The sequence below is a fragment of the Hyla sarda genome, chromosome 8, assembly GCF_029499605.1.
Source record: "Hyla sarda isolate aHylSar1 chromosome 8, aHylSar1.hap1, whole genome shotgun sequence".
Taxonomy (NCBI): Eukaryota; Metazoa; Chordata; class Amphibia; order Anura; family Hylidae; genus Hyla; species Hyla sarda.
In genome coordinates, this window is record NC_079196.1 from 135029250 (window position 1) to 135049765 (window position 20516).

At 45.3% G+C, this 20516-nt stretch overlaps 1 protein-coding gene across 1 annotated transcript in view; it reads right to left on the bottom strand.

Annotated features, from left to right (window-relative positions):
- HSPD1 (heat shock protein family D (Hsp60) member 1) overlaps positions 1-20516 on the bottom strand; it is a 224534-nt gene that overhangs the window by 89101 nt on the left and 114917 nt on the right. The window contains exon 5 of the mRNA XM_056536660.1: positions 11076-11169. Coding sequence (XP_056392635.1) covers positions 11076-11169 — 94 coding nt within the window. The remainder of the gene's footprint in view (positions 1-11075; positions 11170-20516) is intronic.

Below are 20516 nucleotides of genomic sequence, written 5' to 3' on the forward strand. Positions count from 1 at the left end.
AAGTACGGATGGAGACCGGGGATGGTGTCCGGAGGGAGCGGACTCCCGACAAGAGGGCCAGACGTTTGTCCGGCGAAAGGCGAATCCGAGGCAGAGTCAAACTGAAGCCCCAAGAAGACCAGAGACTGGGTTGGAGAGAGAACCGACTTGTCTCTGTTGAACATCCACCCGAAGCGACAATAGGTCTGAAGAGTGAGGCTCACATTCTCCAGAGCCTGGGCTCTGGTGGGGGCTTTGATGAGAAGGTCGTCCAAGTAGGGTATCACAGACCCCTCTTGACCGTAACAGAGCTATCACAGGTGCCAGAATCTTGGTAAAGACTCGTGGCGCTGTGGCCAGACCGAAGGGGAGAGCCACAAACTGATAATGACCTTGCGGAACCGCAAAGCTGAGGTACCGCTGGTGTCCGGGAAAAATTGGAACGTGGAGGTAGGCATCCTTGATGTCCACCGAGGAAAGAAACTCACCTTGATCCATAGATGCCACCACCGAACGGAGAGATTCCATTTGGAAATGGAGGCTAAGAAGTTTGTTGAGACTTTGAGGTCCAGGATTGGCCGCACAGAGCAGTTTTTCTTGGGAACCACGAAAAGATTGGAATAAAAACCCGAAAGCGGTCCCTTGAAGAAACTGGAATAATGACACCCTGGACGAGAAGGGACTGAAGAGCCTCCCGAAATTCCCTCGCAAGCGAGGGAGATCGGGGAGCATGGGACTGGAAAAAACTATCCCTTGGAAGGGAGGCAAATTCTATCCGGTATCCGTAGGACACCATGTCCCTGACCCAGGAGTCCTGAATGTGCTTGGTCCAAACGTACCGAAAAAACAAGAGTCGACCTCCCACCCGAAAAAAGGCTGCGGGTGGGGGCGTCCCTTCATGCAGAAGTGGGCTTGCGGTTGCCTGCTTTGGCTGCAAAACGGTCGGGCCGGTTGGTGTCCGACTTCCACGATGGATGGGTCTTGAAAAAGGGAACCTTCTTGTCCAGTGGAGGCGCCTGGTTGGACCCTTTAGAGGGGCCAGAAGTCCGAAAGGAAGAAGACTTCCTACGGAAAGAAGTGCTAGATTTGTTTTGATGTAATAAAGAGCTCTTGCCCCCTGTCGCCTCAGAGATAATCTCATCCAGGAGCTTGCCAAAAAGATGGGAACCAGTAAAAGGAATCTCGGTGAGAGACTTTTTAGATGCAGCATCCTAGTTCCAAGTTTTAAGCCAAATGGAATGACTGAGGGCCACTAAATTACCGGTGGTATAGGCAGCGCAGCGGGCTAAGTGCAAGGAAGCAGAACACAGGAAATCTCCAGCTTTGGAACATTGGAGGGCCAGATGAGACAGTTCTTCCGGGGGAGAACCTGAAAGAATGCCCTGACGGAGATGGGACTGCCACAGTGAGAGGGCCTTAGACACCCAGGTGGAGGCGAAGGCAGGGAGCAGGGAAGAACCTACTGCTTCAAAGGCATACTTTGCCAACAACTCAACCTTTTTTTCTGCAGGATCCTTGAAGGCCGCTGCATCCACCAGCGGCAAAGTAGTAGCTTTTGAGAGGGGGGAAATGGGAGGATCCACGGACTGAGAGGAAGTCACTTTGGAAACAAGGTACTTGGCGAAAGGATATCGCGCTTGGACTTTCTTCAGTCCCTGAAATTTCTTCTCAGGGTGCTTCCAGGGAGATTCTAGAACGGCCTCAAATTCAGCGTGAGAACTGAACACTTTGGGTGCCGGACGGGCACGATGAAAGGATACTTCTGGAGCTGCGTCCGAAGTTCCTGGGTCCTCTAGGTTAAAGGTGTCTCTTATGGCCATAACCAATGAGTTCACCGTGTCCCCCGAGTCCGAACATTCGTCCGAATCAGAAACCGAATCGGAACCCTCGGCCGCTATCTCTCCAGGAGTGTGAACGAATGGAGACGGGCCTGGAAGAGGGGGACTCCGACCTGATACGAGGTTCAGTAGAGCCAGAGCGGTGACCACGGGAACGTCCTCTAGAAGTGTGACGCGTGTGGCCTGAAGCAGTGGTCGGGCGAGACATGCGAGAGGAATGCCCGTGCCTACCAGTAGACTCCTGGGAAGAGTCAGAGGAGGCACCCCTATTACGCTCATGCGAAGAGCAAGGTGTAGGGGAACGGGACCTTCTAGAGGGCCGGTGAAGGGTAGACCTCTCCAAGGCAGTCACCACAGAATGGGAGACCTGTGCCAAGTCGGATATAGACTGGGAGAGAGGAAACCCAGGCTGGAGGGGCGGCCGAACCCACCAGGTCTGAAGGGGCACCTGGGTTTTAAATGGCAGGGGGGTCTGGGGGAGCAGTGGAGCAGGCCGGACAAATGGGTTCAGCAGAACCTGACATTTTTGCAGAGCAGCTTTTACAAGCATAATGTGTAACTAATATTCCTGGAATCTGCTTGGAGGGAGGAACAGTTCTGGGCATGGACATAGTTAAAAAATGAACAGTCTCACCCAGAGTCCTGTGTCCCGAGGCAGCTGCTGTGAGGAGAACTCTGCACCGTGCTAAGGGAGAGAGAAAAAAACACCAGCCAATAGGAGGAAGAGGCCAGGTAAGAGCCAGGAGCTCTGCGATTGGCCCCTGCACGGCCCCAACGCGCGCACATCGCTGATTGGTGGCCCTTTTCTCGCTGCTGATAAGGCCAGGTGGGCGGAGCCGCTTATAAGGCCAGGTGGGCGGAGCCGCTTATAAGGCCAGGTGGGCGGAGCTAACGTCCGCCGGGCTGATGCAGATGAACTGCGGGATTCCTGTAATGGCGCCCGCTCCGAACCCCGAGCGCACACGCCGCATGTAGTGAGTCCTGTGCGCCCGGGAACGGAGCGGGCAAAGTGCCGTCGGCAGCCGCCGAAGTGAAAGTGAAAAGCGCAAGCCGCCCGCAGCCTGCGGCGTGTACAGTAACACACACGCCTCTAATAAAGTGCCCATATAAACAAAACACTGCCCCAAGCTCCACTGCCCCCCAAATGATAAACTACTCCCCCTGCAGGGAAAAGTATCCCTCCCCCCCCCCCCCCCCGGGCCAGTCCAGCCTCTGTAGGATAGGGCTAAAAAAAACAGAGGGTCTCCAGCTGTTGCAACACCTAGGGAGAAAAAGATACTCACCTATGCTGAAGAACTTACCTAATGAAGTCTTCAGACTGTAGTCTTCAGTCAGCATTTTCACCTGCGGCAAGCCAAGCTCATAGCGAGGCGAACAGGGAGGTAGGGGGACCCGGACCCATGAGGTACAACCCCAAGCGCTGACCGTTGGCGAGAAGGGGTTAAACAGTACATCCAAGATGCCTGCCACCTCTCACAATGGGGAAACAGTGAACATTGTGTTCCTGAGTCTCCACCTGAAAACAGAAATAAAAAGGAATAAAGAACTAACACAGTCCCTAAACCTAATAAAATAAAAAAAAATTGAGACTTTGTCTGGAGAAAACCAGACCATGTCCACCTCCTTAAGACACTAAGCAAAAACTGAATTGCTCAGTGGCCTGGAGACGGGTATATCCTGCTGGGAAGAGCCTACTTTTTGGTTACCATAGTGTCAACCTCCTAGAGACAGCAGCATACCCAGAGTCTGTGTCCCCCAATGGAGCCAATAGAGAAAAATAAAAATAAACGGTGCATCATAGGGCAGATGAACATTAACACTGATCTGTTTTGTGTCCTGACCATTGTTAAAGGGGTATTCCAGGATTTTTTTTTATTTGACTATGCTACAGGGACCGTAAAGTTAGTGTAGTTCATAATATAACAGCATGTGAGAGAGAGAATGAGCCGGCACAGCTTATCACACATATAGCACTTCCACAAGATTCTGTAGCATGTTCTAGCTGGCAGAGTTAGGGCCATGGGCGCAATGCAGCGCTACGCTGTACCCTCCGGCGCTAACCCCTGAAACCCCCCTCCCCGTGTTGAAACCCCAATCCCCGCAACCCCAGTGTTGAAACCTCGATCCTTGCAACCCCTGTGTTGAAACCCCAAGCCCCGCTCTCCCCGCAACCCCCGTGTTGAAACCCCGATCTCCATACATACAAACTGCCGAGTCCAGCAGCATCAGCGGCGTGCAGGGGCATCATTAGCGGCATGGTGCGGGAGGAGTGTTCGGCGTCTGAGGCCAGGGAGCCAATGCGCTCGCTCCCGCCTGTCTGACTGGCAGGGAGCGAGCGCAGGCTGAATGAATTAGGACCGATGCCCGGCCGGCATCGGTCCGAATTCAGGTGTGACGTCACGCCAGCCTGCATATCGTCACGCAGCCCGCAACCCCCCAGCCCCACCACGCCGCTCCACTCAACCTACTCCCCCTCCCCACCCCCCTTAGTTCACCTATTCTGTGTCCCTCCAGCTGTTTCCCCACTACAACTCCCAGCTTGCCCTGACATCTATTGGCTGTCAGGACATGCTGGGAGATGTAGTGGGGAAACTGGAGGCATACTGTATAGGTGAACACGCAGCCCCCCCCCCGCCATAATATTTTACCTTGTTCCCAGGAGCCTGCGCGCATCCACTTCCTTCAAAGCGCTCGCTCCCGCCTGTCTGACAGGCAGGGAGCGAGCGCAACCTGACTGAATTAGGACCGCTGCCCGGCTGGGATCAGTCCTAATTCAAGCGTGACGTCGCGCAAGGCAGCAGCCAGCCACTAGGAGGGAGACCTCTAGTGGCCGGTTTTTAAATGTAAGTTAAACAATTTTAATGGAAAAAAGTATATTAGAGATATGTTGTAGTACATAAGTACTACAACATATAAAAAAAATATACATTTGGTGACAGTGCACATTTAAGGACCCAACCAATTTTCACTGTAGGACCCGGCCATTTTTTGCACATCTGACTACTGTCATTTTAAACATTAATAACTCTGGGATGCTTTTACCTTTCATTCTGATTTAGAGATTGTTTATTTCATGACATTCTACTTTTGTTAGTGGTAAAATTTTGTCGATACTTTCATCATTTCTTGGTGAAAAATTCCAAAAATTAGATGAAAAAAATTGAAAATATTGAATTTTTATTACTTTAAAGCTCTCTGCTTATAAGGAAAATGAATATTCCAAATTATATATTTATTCACATATACAATATGTCTACTTTATATTTGCATCATAAAGTTGACATGCTTTTACTTTTGGAAGACATCAGAAGGCTTCAAAGTATAGCAGCTTTTCACAAAATTTTCTAAATCGAAATTTTTCAGGGACCAGTTCAGTTTTAAAGTGGATTTGAAGGGTCTTCATATTAGAAATACCACATAAAATGACCCCATTATAAAAACTGCACCCCTCAAAGTATTCAAAATGACACTCAAAAGGTTTGTTAACCCTTTAGGAATAGCAGCAAATTGTAGGAGAGAAATCTTCCTAAGATGTGTAACCCAATTTCTCTCAAGCAAGAAAATACCTCATGTGTATGTAAAGTGTTCAGCGGGCGCAGTAGAAGGCTCAGAAGGGAAGCAGCGACAGTGGGATTTTGGAGAGTGAGTTTTTCTGAAATGGTTTTTGGGGGGTAGGTCACATTAAGGAAGCACCTATGGTGCCAGAACAGCAAAAAACTAAAAAATGAAAAAAAAAAAAAAAAAACACATGGCATACTATTTTGGAAACTACACCCCTCAAGGCACATAACAAGGGGTCCAGTGAGCCTTAACACCCCACAGGTGTTTGACGACTTTTCGTTAAAGTTGGATGTGTAAATAATTTTTTTGACTAAAATGCTAGTTTTCTCTCAAATGTAATATTTTTACAAGGGATAATAGGACAAAATACCCCCCAACATTTGTATCCCCATCTCTTCTGAGTATGGAAATACCCCATGTGTGGACGTCAAGTGCTCTGCTGGCGCACTACAATGCTCAGAAGAGAAAGAGCGCCATTGAGCTTTTGGAAAAAAAATTGTTTGGAATGGAAGTCAGGGGCCATGTGCGTTTACAAAGTCCCCCGTGCTGCCAGAACAGTGGACCCTGCCACATGTGACCCTATTTTGGAAACTACACCCCTCACAGAATTTAATAAGGGGTGCAGAGAGTATTTAGACCCCACTGGCATTTGACAGATCTTTGGAACAGTGGGCTGTGCAAACAAACCACTGTTCCAAAAATCTGTCAGACACCTGTGGGGGGTAAATGCTAACTGTACCCCTTATTACATTACGTGAGGGGTATAGTTTCCAAAATGGGATCACATGTGGTGTGTCCATTGTTCTGGCTCTATGGGGGCTTTGTAAAACACACGTGGCCTTCAATTCCGGACAAATTTTCTCTTCAAAATCCCAATGATGCTCCTTATCTTCTGAGCATTGTAGTGCGCCCGCAGAGCACTTTACATCCACCCATGGGATATGTTCTTACTCAGAAGAAATGGGGGTCACAAATTTTGGGGGTCTTTTTTCCTATATTCCCTTGTGAAAATGAAAAATTTAGGGTAACTCCAGCATTTTAGTGAAAATATAATTATTTTTCTTCATTTTCCCATCCAACTTTAATGAAAATTCATCAAACACCTGTGGGGTGTTAAGGCTCACTATACCCCTTGTTACGTTCCATGAGGGGTGTAGTTTCCAAAATGGGGTCACATGTGGGTATTTATTTTTTTGCGTTTATGTCAGAACCGCTGTAAAGTCAGCCACACCTGTGCAAATCACCAATTTAGGCCTCAAATGTACATCGTGCACTGCCACTGTTGTGTGCCCGCAGAGCATTTTACGCCAACATATGGGGTATTTCCATACTCAGGAGAAATTGCGTTACAAATTTTGGGGGTCTTTTTTTTCCTTTTAATGCTTGTGAAAATAAAAAGTATGGGGCAACACCAGCAGGTTAGTGATCTTTTTTTATTTATTTTTTTTACACACACTAACAAGCTGGTGTAGCCCCCAACTTTTCCTTTTCATAAGGGGGTAAAAGGATGAACTGATCGCCGAAGGGCATGTTGGGAGATGTAATTATGCAACAGCTGGAGGTGCGCAACTACAACTCCCAGCATGCCGAGACAGCCGTTTGCTGTTTGGGCATGCTGGGATTTGCAGCAACATCAGGAGGGCTACAGTTTAGAGTCCACTGCACAGAGATCTCCAAACTGTGGCCCTCCAGATGTTGCAAAACTAGAAATACCAGCATGCCCAGACAGTAAATTGCTGTGTGGGCATGCTAGGAGTTGTAGTTTTGCAAGATATTGAAGGCCGCAGTTTGGAGATTACTGTGCAGTGATCTCTAAACAGTAGCCCTCCATATGTTGCAAAACTACAACTCCCAGCATGCCCAAACAGCTGTCTGGGCATGCTGGTAGTTGTAGTTTTGCAACATATGGAGGGCTACTGTTTAGAGAATACTGTATAGTGGTCTCAAACTGTAGCCCTCTAGATGTTGCTAGGCAACTCACCGGCTTCTGTTGTCTATTTAGGGGGGGGCGGTGGCTGCCTATATAAGGGGGGGAGCTGCTGCCTATATAAGGGGGGGGGGGAGCTGCTGCCTATATAAGGGGGGGGGGGGGAGCTGCTGCCCATACAAGGGGGTGGGGAGCTGCTGCCCATACAAGGGGGTGGGGAGCTGCTGCCCATACAAGGGGGGGGGGACTGCTGCCCATACAAGGGGGGGGGGGACTGCTGCCCATACAAGGGGGGGGGGGGACTGCTGCCCATACAAGGGAGGGGGGGGGGGGGACTGCTGCCCATACAAGGGGGGGGGGACTGCTGCCCATACAAGGGGGGGGGGGGACTGCTGCCCATACAAGGGGGGGGGGGGACTGCTGCCCATACAAGGGGGGGGGGACTGCTGCCCATACAAGGGGGGGGGGGGGGACTGCTGCCCATACAAGGGGGGGGGGGGCTGCCGCCCATACAAGGGGGGGGGGGGGGGGGGCTGCCGCCTATACAAGGGGGGGGGCTGCCGCCCATACAAGGGGGGGGGGGGGGGGGCTGCCGCCTATACAAGGGGGGGGCTGCCGCCTATACAAGGGGGGGGCTGCCGCCTATACAAGGGGGGGGCTGCCGCCTATATACGGGGGGGCTGCCGCCTATATACGGGGGGGCTGCCGCCTATATACGGGGGGGCTGCCGCCTATATACGGGGGGGCTGCCGCCTATATACGGGGGGGCTGCCGCCTATATACGGGGGGGCTGCCGCCTATATACGGGGGGGCTGCCGCCTATATAAGGGGGGGCTGCCGCCTATATAAGGGGGGCTGCCGCCTATATAAGGGGGGCTGTCGCCTATATAAGGGGGGGCTGCCGCCTATATAAGGGGGGGCTGCCGCCTATATAAGGGGGGGCTGCCGCCTATATAAGGGGGGGCTGCCGCCTATATAAGGGGGGCTGCCGCCTATATAAGGGGGGGGGTGGCCTGCTGTCTATAAGGGGCTGGCCTGCTCCCTACAAGGGGGGGACACTGCTCCCTGTCTACAAGGAGGGGGGGGGGGCGTTGTCTACAAGTGGGACACGGGGGGCGCTGTCTACAAGGGGGTCTGCGGTCTACAGGGGGCTGCTACTAATGTCTGAAACTATCTATACTACCTACAAGGGGATACTACCTACTATTAAAGGCAATCTTACAGCAGAGTCACCTGCACTGACTTGAATTTATAGGCAGATAGGTCAGGTGACCCGGTTTCTACCGCTGCTCACCATGTGAATGTCAGCCCAATCACTTCAGAGACATTGGTTTTGCAGCCAATGCAAATTCCCTGTTCTGTTCAATGGAGAAGAGAGAAATCTTGGCTCATACTACAGCAGCCTCCATTGTACACAACAAGGAATCCACATATCAGCACGGTAAGCAGCGCCAGAAACCGGGTCACCCTGGTGTCAGATTCCCTTTAAAACAAAAGTACTCGTACTTGGTATCAGCGAGTACCAGAATTAAAGTATCGGTACTCTTACTTTAAAAAAATGGTATCGGGAAATCCCTAAAAAAATACCATGAAAACAGGAACTCTGTCTCGCAGAATTCATGTAATTTCTAAGGGCAACGCTTCTGCCTCTTTTCAATTTATCCCAATGGCTCCTCAAATCAAAAAAGCCATTCACGACAACTGCTATCTTGAGGAGTGATCCAGAATTGGCAAAATATACAAAAAATAAACCACTCATTACCTTTAAAAGATGCAAAAATATTCGTGACATACTAGTACATAGTAAAGTCAAGTCATCAGTCCCAGGTAGTAGATTGCTTAAAAATGCAGCCCCAATAGGAAATTTCCATTGTGGCAATTGCTCTTGGTACAGATTTATTTGTACCAACAAGTCTTACTTTAGGAGGCATTGTCGTGAAACTGAAGGATTTTATCTGTTATAGAACTAAATTTGTAGTGTATGCAATTCAATGTACCTGTTCGAGATTCTACATCGGATGTAAGATACATGCACTCAATGTGAGATTTTGAGAACATGTGTATTCGATAAGAACACAGAAAGGTTCCCCAAGATTGATACAACACGTCCTGGACGAACATGGGGGCGACACTATTGTCCTCACTTTTTTCGGGCTGGAGCGTGTTCACACCATGAAAGGCATGGACCACCATAAAATCCTATTTTCAACATGAAGCTAAATGGATACTGAAAACCAATGCACAGGGTAATCGCCTTGATCTAAGTCCGTTTACCTTATTTAAAAGAAATGTTTTTTTTTTTAATTATCTAATATGAATTCTACCACACTCTTATTCTCCTACGAAGCCGCAATAGTGATTGTTTTCACCAAAGCATTGTTTTTAATTCACTGTGGTGTACTATTTGTTTTTATGTATTCTATGTAAACGCCCTTTTCTCTGACATCATACAGGTAGGTGGATAAAACCACCTGGAGGTGAGAGCAAAGACGTGATCTGAAGAAGCACCTGGAGGTGGCGTAAAATAGCTGTTACCTTTGCTCGGCGTGCTGCGTCCACACCTGTCCCATTTTTTTCCTGCACCATTGCAATAAAGAAAGTGCATTTTTCACTATTCCTGGTGGTGAGTGCCTCCTGTATCCACTGTACTTGTAGTTCATAATATAGTGTCTGTACCTATATGTGTTGGTTTTCTAACAATTCTTCTGTGATTTTCACCCCAATATTTATTTTTAGCAGCATTCAAAATGACTGTTGATTCTTAATTTTTCCCAGATTGCAATGCAGCCGAGACCTGACTCACTAGTCAGCTGATGACAGGGAGCCTGTCTGCTTCAATGGGTGGAGGGATCGCTTGGTGGGAGAGATACCAATCTGCAAATAATGCAACAGCTGTAGACACCCTGATTGAAAACCACAGGTCTTTTGAATGGATGCAGCTCATTTATGTTTCAATGGGTGGGGGTGGCTGATGTGTGGGAGGGAGGAAAATGGAATTTGCAATCAAAAAAAGAAAAATCCAACAGGAAATACCAGTTCACAAAAAGCTAGCCACAGTGTTAAGGTAATCTCACAACATTTAGCCCCAAGACAAGCGCAGACCATTCCTAAGCATGTCCATTACTGTCTGCCAGGAAGATACTAAAATCACCTTATGGTGGAGAACCCCTTTAATGGCTAAACAAAGTGGAAGGACATAATATAAAGCAATAATGCAATTGTCCAGTGGAACTAAATAAAATTAGCCTATCCAATTAGAAAAAAAAAAACAAAAAAAAAAAACATGATATAAGAATTACTTCATGAATATACTTTAATAAAGTTAATATGGAGTAATATGAAAGGACCTGAAAGGAGTCATGCTGAGCGTTTCCTGAGTTTTATCTCACTACTGATGTTTCTGAGACTATCCCATGCCGATTTTTTAACCTGGATGAAATAAAGGTGAAGTTGCTTTTACCCCTGGCTTCTGTTGTTCTAACATAAATGCCTGCGTTGAGTTATTTTGAAGGGACATTAACATTTAAACACTGTGTACTCATACTTTACATTATAAAAGTGCCATTTCTCAGTGTTGTCACATGAAAAGATAAAATACTTGCAAAATTGTGAAGGGTGTACTCAGTTGTTTGAGATACTGTAAAGCAAGATAAAAACACACTTGTTCAGCACTGCATCAATTAAAAAACCTTTTCTGTGTCCTATTTAACCTGAAACAACACACAAAAGGAAATATATGAAATGCGTTGTCAAATGAGATAATAATGTACCTTTATTTGTGTTGATAAAGTATGGAGAAATGTAGCCCCTGTCAAACTTCATTCCTTCGATTATTTCTAACTCATCATGGAGAGTTTTGCCGTCCTATAAAATAATGGTAATGGTAGTTATTTGAAAACCATGAAAATATTTTGCTTAATCAAAAAAATTTCTAATGACAAACTATAAAATCATTAGGGTAGGGTCACACAGAATGCATTCACGTCAGTCACAAGATCAAGCTCTGTGCTGCAGCCAGGTAGCTCTGTGTCTCAGTTGTAAAGAAAGCTCCTACTTTAGGCTCTTTGTTAGCTCCTAGGCTCTATGAAACAAAAAACTATTACGAAACCTACATGGCTATTACATAAAGTTAACTTTCGATGTGGCCACCATATGTGTTACATGTACTCACATGTATGTCTATTACAGATAAGATAATAGCAACACTCAAAAATCCAAGGATAGGGGATAAGTTATAGATTGCAGGGGATCAGAGCGCTGGGAACCTCCCGCAATCTCCTGTACTTTGTCCAGGTATCGACTGGAAGGGAGCGTGCCGACCCCACATGGAGCGCCGGCCAACACGCCCCTTAATGTATATCTATTGCCGGGACCCTGTGTGCCAGCCACGGCTTCCGACGGGGTCAAACATCAGATAAGTTATTTTTCACTAGACTACTCTTAATTGTTAAATGATATTGTAGTGTTGCAATTAATGTATGTGGCTACTTACACCCAATGTAACACACAATAATGTTGGCCATATGCCCAATTCTTTCAAAATGAGATTCAGAAAAAACATCTTAATATAAATAATGCAGTGAATATTTCTAATCTCATTCATTGTTTTCGGGACATCCATTCAGGTGATGTTACGTCTCTAAAGGTCTCCGGCATTGAGAGAGTACATCTCTCAACACCCTGTTCCAAATTATGCAAATGATATTTAAGTGTCACAAAGATTTTATTTTTCACTAACTCATGGACGACATTGTGTTTCAGGGCTCTTTTGATCACTGAAAACTCTCTCTGACACATGCTTGAGAAAGGCTCACTTTTAGCCGAAACATTGCTGCTATTGATGCAATACATAAAAGTTTGCTACTATACTGGACCTGGCGATTGTTGCTGTTTCCTCTGGAGAGATTCTCTCTGACACCTGTTATAATTAGTTTGCCAGGTGAGCCCAATTTAAGGAAAAACTACTAAAAAGGTGGGTGTTCCAAATTATTAAGCAGAGCACCATTTTGAAGCACTATGGGGAAGAAAAAGGATCTCTTCTGCCAAAAAGAGTGAAATGTTGAAAATGTTGATATTTCACAAAAAATTAAGCGTGATCATCGCACTATTAAGAGATTTGTGGCTGATTCAGAGCACAGACAGGTTCGTGAAGATAAAGGCAAATTAAGGAAGATTTCTGCCAGATCCGTGCATCAGATCAAGAGAGCAGCTGCAAAAATACCATTACATAGCAGGAAACCCATTTGAAGCTGCTGGTGCCTCTGGAGTCCCAAGGACATGAAGGAGTAGAGCCCTCCAGAGTCTTGCAACTGTACATAAACCTCCTATTTGGCCACCACTAACCAATGCTCACAAGTAGAAACGGCTGCATTGGGCAGACAAATACATGAACACTAATTTTCAAACAGTCTTTTTCACTGAGTGCCGTGCAACCCTGGATAGATGGATGTAGTGGATTGCCACTCCGTTTAAACAAGTCATGTTTGGGCCGGAATCATGGGAAGAGAGCTGTCAGCCCATTTTAGGATCCCCGAAGGTGTGAAGATCTCTGCAAAGTAGGTTTAGTTTATGACTGACCACTTTCTTCCCTGGTACAGAAGGAAGAACTATGCTTTCCGTAATAAAATCACCATGCATGACAATGCACCACCTCATGTGGCAAAGAATACCTATGCATCAATGGCTGCTATGGGGATAAAAAGGAGAACATGTCATGGTGTGGCCTCCATCCTCCCCTGACCTCAATCCTATTGAGAACTTTGGAGCATCCTCAAGCAAAAGATCTATGAGGGTGGGAGGCAGTTTATATCCAAACAGCAGCTCTGGGAGAAGCAGAAACGGTCCAAAAACTTACAAGTTCAATGGATGCAAGAATTGTGAAGAGGCTATCAAATAAGGGGAAACGTGACCTGTTCAAATGTTTAAAGTTTGAATGAAATAGCTTTTGATTACAGTAAATATGCTGCAAACACAACAAATGACAATTTTCAGTTGTCACCAATGAAGTGTTTTGAAACTTACTGTACATAATTTGGAACAGTACATTGCAAGTTTTTTACTTTAAAAAAAATACTGTTAGGAGGTTTGTTCAATAAAATTTGAATTGTACTCTTAATAGTTGATAACATGAGAATTATGCTGATTTACTTACACTGTTTAGGTAAATGAGAAAAATATAATTTGCATAATAATTTGGAACAGGGTGTATACGAGGCGGTAGTATGAAACGTATGCTCCTCAATATTTAGTCATACTGCATCTATATGCTTGCAACACAAAAACCTACAGGTTTAAGTTCCAGATTGGATCTAGTCATATCTATATATCCACACTATATATCCACACACACAACCACACACAATCCCAATGGTATGTTAGTAGGTTATGGATTTTTTTAACTCCTTTCACGCAAGTCACTCTCTCGTACAAAGAGTATTTTTTATGTGTTTACGGGGTAATGTACCTGTACATGTTCATATTGTGCGGTTTTTGTCATTGTGCGCTAACTTATTCTGATTTGCTCTTGTGTAGTTCTTAACAGACGTGAGAGACAACTCCTACTAGAGATTTTATACATAAATATTATGACATCCACTATGGTTTCCCGATTATGTTTGGGTTATGCGACACGTGTGTGATGCTTATTACACAACTTGCAGGCCCCCCGGTGAAAATGGACAGCCCACAATGACTTATCCTCCCCACCGGATGGTCCCTGCAGCATAGATGGCCCGGACCAGCTCACCCTAACTTCCTGCCAAGGGGAGGTGAGAACAAAACAAAAGGGGGGGGGGGGGGCCTGGGCGATGAGGATGATGAAGGCCGCAGTGGTATTCAACCTGTGAACCTCCAGAGGTTTCAAAACTACAACTCCCAGCATGCCTGGACAGCCGATGGCTGTCCGGGCATGCTGGGAGTTGTAGTTTTACAACATCTGGAGGTCTGCAGGTTGAAGACCACTGATGAAGGGATTGACAGGCGGTGATGATGAAGGGGGGGGGGGATGATGACGGGGGTCTGGATGATTACATGGGTGGATGATGTATTTCCCATCCTAGGCTTATAGTAGAGTCAATAACTTTTCCTGGGTTTTTGGATAAAATTAGGGGCCTCGGCTTATATTCGGGTCGGCTTAAACATGAGTATATACAGTCATTTTGGGGGTTTGCCGTACATTATGGTTTAATGAGTAATGTCTTTATAAAGTACAATTCTTCATGCAAAAGAACAAGCCCTCACATGGGTCTGTGGAAGGAAATATAAAATAGTTATGGCTCTTTAGAAGGTAAGGAGGGGAAAAAATAAAAAATGTAAAAATAAAATTGGCTGTATCATTAAGGGGTTAACCATCTATTGTGAGGGACAGTATGGACTTTAGCAGTCTTATGGGAACAAAAATCATGGTTAGCAGGTATAGATATTGATTATTTAGCTCAATTATTTATGCCTAAGTTTTAAGTAGGGCTGCAAGTACAGATTTTATTTGTAAAATCGTTTAGTTAGCCTATTGTTGGTTCGATTAATCAGATTTAAAAAATAAATAAATTAGGGAACCAGGGAAGGGTTAACGGGAAAAAGTGGGGACTGCATTGTAAAGAAGGGGGAATAAAAGGAATGGTTATCAGAGGGTAAGGGCAAAGGGACAGCAACTAAAAGTTAAAGGGCACCTTTCATCAAAAAAACTTTTGATATTATAGATTAATGTATGCATTATAACTTTCCAATAGTATGTTATTAAAAAATATGCTTCTTTCTATTTAATTTTCCACTTTGAAAAAAATGACCGCTAGGGGTCTCCCTACCAGTCTTTTTTATTTTTTATTTTTATTTTTTATTTTTTATAGATTTCAGACTCCTGCTGGAGTCCTAAATCTCAGACTGTATTCGGAACACATACAAACTCAGCACTGCTCACTGCCAGGGAACAATGTTGAGCTTGTCTGTGTCCCAGATGCAGTCTGAGATTTAGTGGTCATATTTTTCAAAGTGGAAAATTTAATAGAAAGAAGCATATTTTTTAATAACATACTATTGGAAAGTTATTCTGCATTCATTAATCTATAATATATCAAAAGTTTTTTTGATGAAAGGTACCCTTTAACGGGGGGAAAAGAGAGGGGACATCACCTGAAGGGTTAACCTATGAGCCTCGCTGTAGGCAAAAAGGAGCAGTTCACAGACCTTACTGATGGCTGTCCTCCCAGGAAGATCTACCACTGCAAGGAGGATGGAGAACGGAGCTTCTGGCCAGACAGGGGGGGGGGGGGGGCTCCCATGATGTCAAGACTGTAGGTGCCGAGGCCAAGGAGATGGGGCACTTGCTTCTGGAATGCACTCCAGGCCATGGTCTCAAAGCTGGATCTTGAAAACGGAGGGTAAGGGTAGAGGGAGGGAGACATTTAGGGGAGGACTGAGGGGCTAAAAGGCAGGGAAAGTAGTTACAATAGTAGGTATACTATGTAAGATAAGTGTAGGTATAAATGTAATGCATATGATTAGGAAAAATCCAGGCTGGGATTATATATTAAATGGGAAAACACTTCGGACAACTGACATGAAAATGGACTTGGGAGTCTTAGTTAACAGTAAATTTAGCTGTAGTGACCAGTGCTGCTGTACAAATCACTAGTCAGACCACACATAGAATACTGTGTACAGTACAGGGCACCAGTGTACAAGAAAGATATAGTGGGGCTGGAGAGGGTTCAAAGACGGGCACCCAGAGTAATACTGGGAATGGGAGGACTACAGTACCCAGAAAGATTATCAGAATTAGTTATTTATAAGAGAGTTGAAAAGGGGCATGGATTCGTTTTTTGAGATTAGTAACATTGCTGGTTATGGATTCTTGATTTATAGGGACAAAATGTTGATCCAGAGATTTATTCTGACTGCCACGTTGTGCACATATAGGTGGTTATTGTTGGTTTCCTAACCCCTCCATTCTATTTCTTATTGAGCCGAGTACAGGTTGGGCATTTTGGTTTCTCTGCTTTTAAAGTTAACCAAAAAGTCTCTTCTCCCTTGCAGAATATGCCTGGAAGTGAATGCAAAAGGCCTTTGCATTCACTTCCAGGCAGATTCTGCAAGGGAGAAGAGATTTTTTGGTTAACTTCAAAAGCAGACAAAGGAACACTTTTTATATCAGCAGCGCGTCTCCAGCTTCCAATTTTCCTTCTTGACGTTTCCTGATCTGATGCACGCTGGATGATCCAGCGTGGGAAGCAGCAGCAGCTGATTCCACAGACAGACATGTGCAAATTACAACTTTTTACTCCCTAATGCTGTTTTATCAGAATAAATCCCTGGATCAACATTCTGTCCCTACAAATCTAGTATCCAGGGGGGAGATTTATCAAAACCTGTCTAGAGGCAGAGTGGTGCAGTTGCCCATAGCAACCAGATTGCTGCTTTTATTTTTCCCAGGCCTTTTTAAAAATTAAAGCAGCAATCTGATTGGATGCTATGGGCAACTGCACCACTCTTCCTCTGCATAGGTTTTGATAAATCTTCCCCCATAACCTGTAATGTTGTTACTCTCCAGAAATTCATCCAGACCCCTTTAGAATGCTTAATGAGTTCACCATGACCACTACCTTCGGGAGAGAATTCCAGTCTCACTGCTCTCACAGTAAAGAACACCAGCCTGTGCTGGTGTAGAAACCTTTTTTACTCTAAACGTAGAAGATGCTGCCTTGTTATAGATACAGTTCTGGGTATGAAGAGGTCAAGGGAGAGATCTCTGTACTGCCCCCTGATATATTCATACATACGGTAGTTATTAGTTTGCCCCTTAGCCTTTTTTCTCTAAACTAAATAACCCTAATTCTGATCTTTCTGGGTACTGTAGTCCTCCCATTCCCTGTATTACCCTGGTTGCCCGTCTTGGAACCCTCTCCAGCTCCACTATATCTTTCTTGTGCACTGGTGCCCAGTACTGTACACAGTATTTCATGTGTGGTCTGGCTAGTGATTTGTACAGCGGTAGAATTATCTCCTTGTCGTGGGCATCTATGCCTCTATTGATGCACCAGGCACTGATCTATGTAATCGGGTCAGGGCAGAAGAGAAAGATAGATGCCACGTGAACATTACACTGAAGATTTAAATGGAAAAAGAACCACCTGTCATCAGGCACTGCTTATTCCAATAATAAAGGTGTCCAATTCTCGGATATTACTCAAAAGCTCATTTGGGCAATATCCATGAATTTGACCTTATCGGAAGGAGCAGCGCCTGATAAAAATAAATTTTTAGGTTTAGGTGTAAAACGGCTTAGTCTATAAAGAAACTGCTCTGCTTTGCCAATCTCTGGCAACAAGAGTATCCAGCCTTAGGGTATGTTCATACATACGGGATCCCGCGCAGATTTGATGCGCAGGATTTGTAACTGCCGATTAGAAGCCGAGCTCAGTTATTTCGTTTACATTGAAATCCGCAGCAGAAAATCCTGTGCATCAAATCTGAGTACGCGTGAATGTACCGTGTGTGTGTGTGTGTGTGTGTGTGTGTGTGTGTGTGTGTGTGTGTAATATATATATTTATATATTTATATTATAGTAAATTTGAGTAGCCGTATTAGTCCAGTAATGCAGATGCAAATCAAAAAATGTTGCTGTATCTTGTAATACCTTTTTTATTGGACTAACAGAATTTTGTAGAGACAAGCTTTCGGGATTCCTCCCTTTATCAAGTCCAAAGCAAATCTAAGCTCACAAGCAGAAGACACAGGTTACATCTCACAAATATGCAGGGGTTAAGACAATATATGTGGAGAATTCACACTAAGATGGGCCATAAATTGTCCTGCTAAAGGAACAAGACTAAATAGATAAGGATGAGAAAAAGGGGGAGCAGGGGAGAGACTGATAATTAAGCAGGACAAAGTAAGATGCAAAAGAGAATCCAGTACAGGTTATAAGAAATTTTGATAAAGAGATAAGCTCAAATCCACATTGAGTTCTCTGTTTTTCGAGCCAAAAAAACAGTATCATTTTGGCTTCTCCACATCTATTGTCTTAACCCCTACATATTTGTGAGATGTAACCTGTGTCTTCTGCTTGTGAGCGTAGATTTGCTTTGGACTTGATAAAGGGAGGAATCCCAAAAGCTTGTCTCTACAAAATTCTGTTAGTCCAATAAAAAAGGTATTACAAGATACTGCAACATTTTTTGATTTGCATACACACATTATATATATATATATATATATATATACATATATATATATATATATATATACATATATATATATATACATATACATATATACACATACACATACATACACACACACATACACACACACACCCTCCCGGTGCGTCGTAATCAAGGCAACATCACTAGTACATGGCCGGGCCCGAAGCGCGGAGAAGAGTCCGAAAAATCGTGCTGAAAAACTCTGCTTATACTCAAGTATATAGAGTATTTATGTGAGGAAATGAAAAAGAAAACCGGAGTATTTAGTAAATTTGGGGTTTATTCTTTTCATGCGATTCACTGTGCGGTCAAACATGTCATCTTGATATTGTAGGTTGCCACAAATAAAACCATACCCAATTCATAGTTTGCATCATGTTTTACAAATTTTAAAAAATTCCTAAAAACTTTAGGAATTTTTTTATTTTTTTTTTTATTTACATTTTCTGAACACCAACTTATTTTTTTCGTTTACTAGGCTCTATGAGGGATCATTTTTTAAACCGTGATCTGTAATTTTTATCACTATATTTTGGTATTAATATTGTGGCATTTATCAGACATTTTGATTACCTTTTACTTCGTTTTATCTGGGGTATAAGCCCCCAAGCAGCATGGAGGCAGCAGGCCAGGGGTATAGGGATCCAGGCCAGAGGACTACTGTATAGAGGGTGAGGGCCCCGATGGAGGTTGAAGGAACGGCAGGGGAGAGGTTAATATGCAGTCCCCAGTTAGGCCTGTCCAAGATGGCGTCGGGCAGAGTAGGCCAGAGCACGGACCCAGAACTAAGGTTCTGGGACTGTGTAAAGTAGCTTTCCAGGTCCATCCCACGGGACGGGGGTACAAGAACAAGCTTCTTTGTTTTCCTGGGGGTTCTCTCCATTAATTCCGCAGCGGCAGGAACAAGCTCCCAGAAACACGTCCTCAAGCGGCCATGACCAGACACACCTTAATGGGTGTTTTTTTTAAACTTATTAAAAAAAAATTAAATTAATTTAACACTTATCAGTCCCCCTTAATGGACTTTTAGGAGGAATCACTGGATTCTTCATCAAGATCAATGTAGTTCCATAGAACTATATTGATCGGTGTGCTCTTCGCTCGATTGACAAAGTCTGGTCTAGCCAGGCTCTATCAATTACAAAGCCGCAGCAGCCACAGAAGGAGAGGTAAGCCCTCCGGCTACCTCAGCAGTGGACCACAATCGCGCTGCAGAGGGGCGATAAACCCCAATGGGCCACCAGGGTCTGTTTAATGGTCCTTTTATAGACTGCAGTCAGCTTTGACAGCGGTGATCTGAAAGGTTTAATAGCCGCCCAAGCCGATCGCCGCATGTCAGCTATTAACAGCAGCCCCCAGCTACAGGAATCAGCTAAGGGCTGCCTGACTCTAACCTGCGCCATACACTGCTAACGACACAAAGACGTGTGTATACACGTCCTTGGTTGTTAACAGGCTTGCTCACAATAGAAGCATGGGACCCTGGTAGTTAAGGACCCATGACATACACGTACATCCGTGGGAATTCTGGTCCCCGCCGCACGCCGGGCGGGGACCAGACCGGGGTGACTGCTGATATCGATCAGCAGGCACCCCGTGCAAATGCCCAGGGGGGGTTACCAGACATTTCGGCGATCTCTGCAGATTTGCGCAATTCCGGGTCATACGGGTCTATGGTGACGCGGAAAATAAGGGAGATCGGGGTTGTCCAAGAAACCCATGATCCCCCTGAAGGTATAGGAGTGAGGTGGCAGGGGTGCCACCCCTCCTATTGGTCGTCTATAAGCGACGACCAATCGCAGATCAGGGGCGGGGTTAACTTTCGGTTAGAAGGGGGAAACCGAGGAGGACCGATGCCGGAGTCCACTTAGCGATTGGCGGAGGCTGTGGGCGGCGAGCGACGGTGGAGAACGGCCACCGGGCGGCGATGTCGTGCGGCTGGAACCCTGGATCCTACGGAAGCCTGTGAGTTGCCTTGCAACATCTGGAGGGCTACAGTTTGAGACCACTAT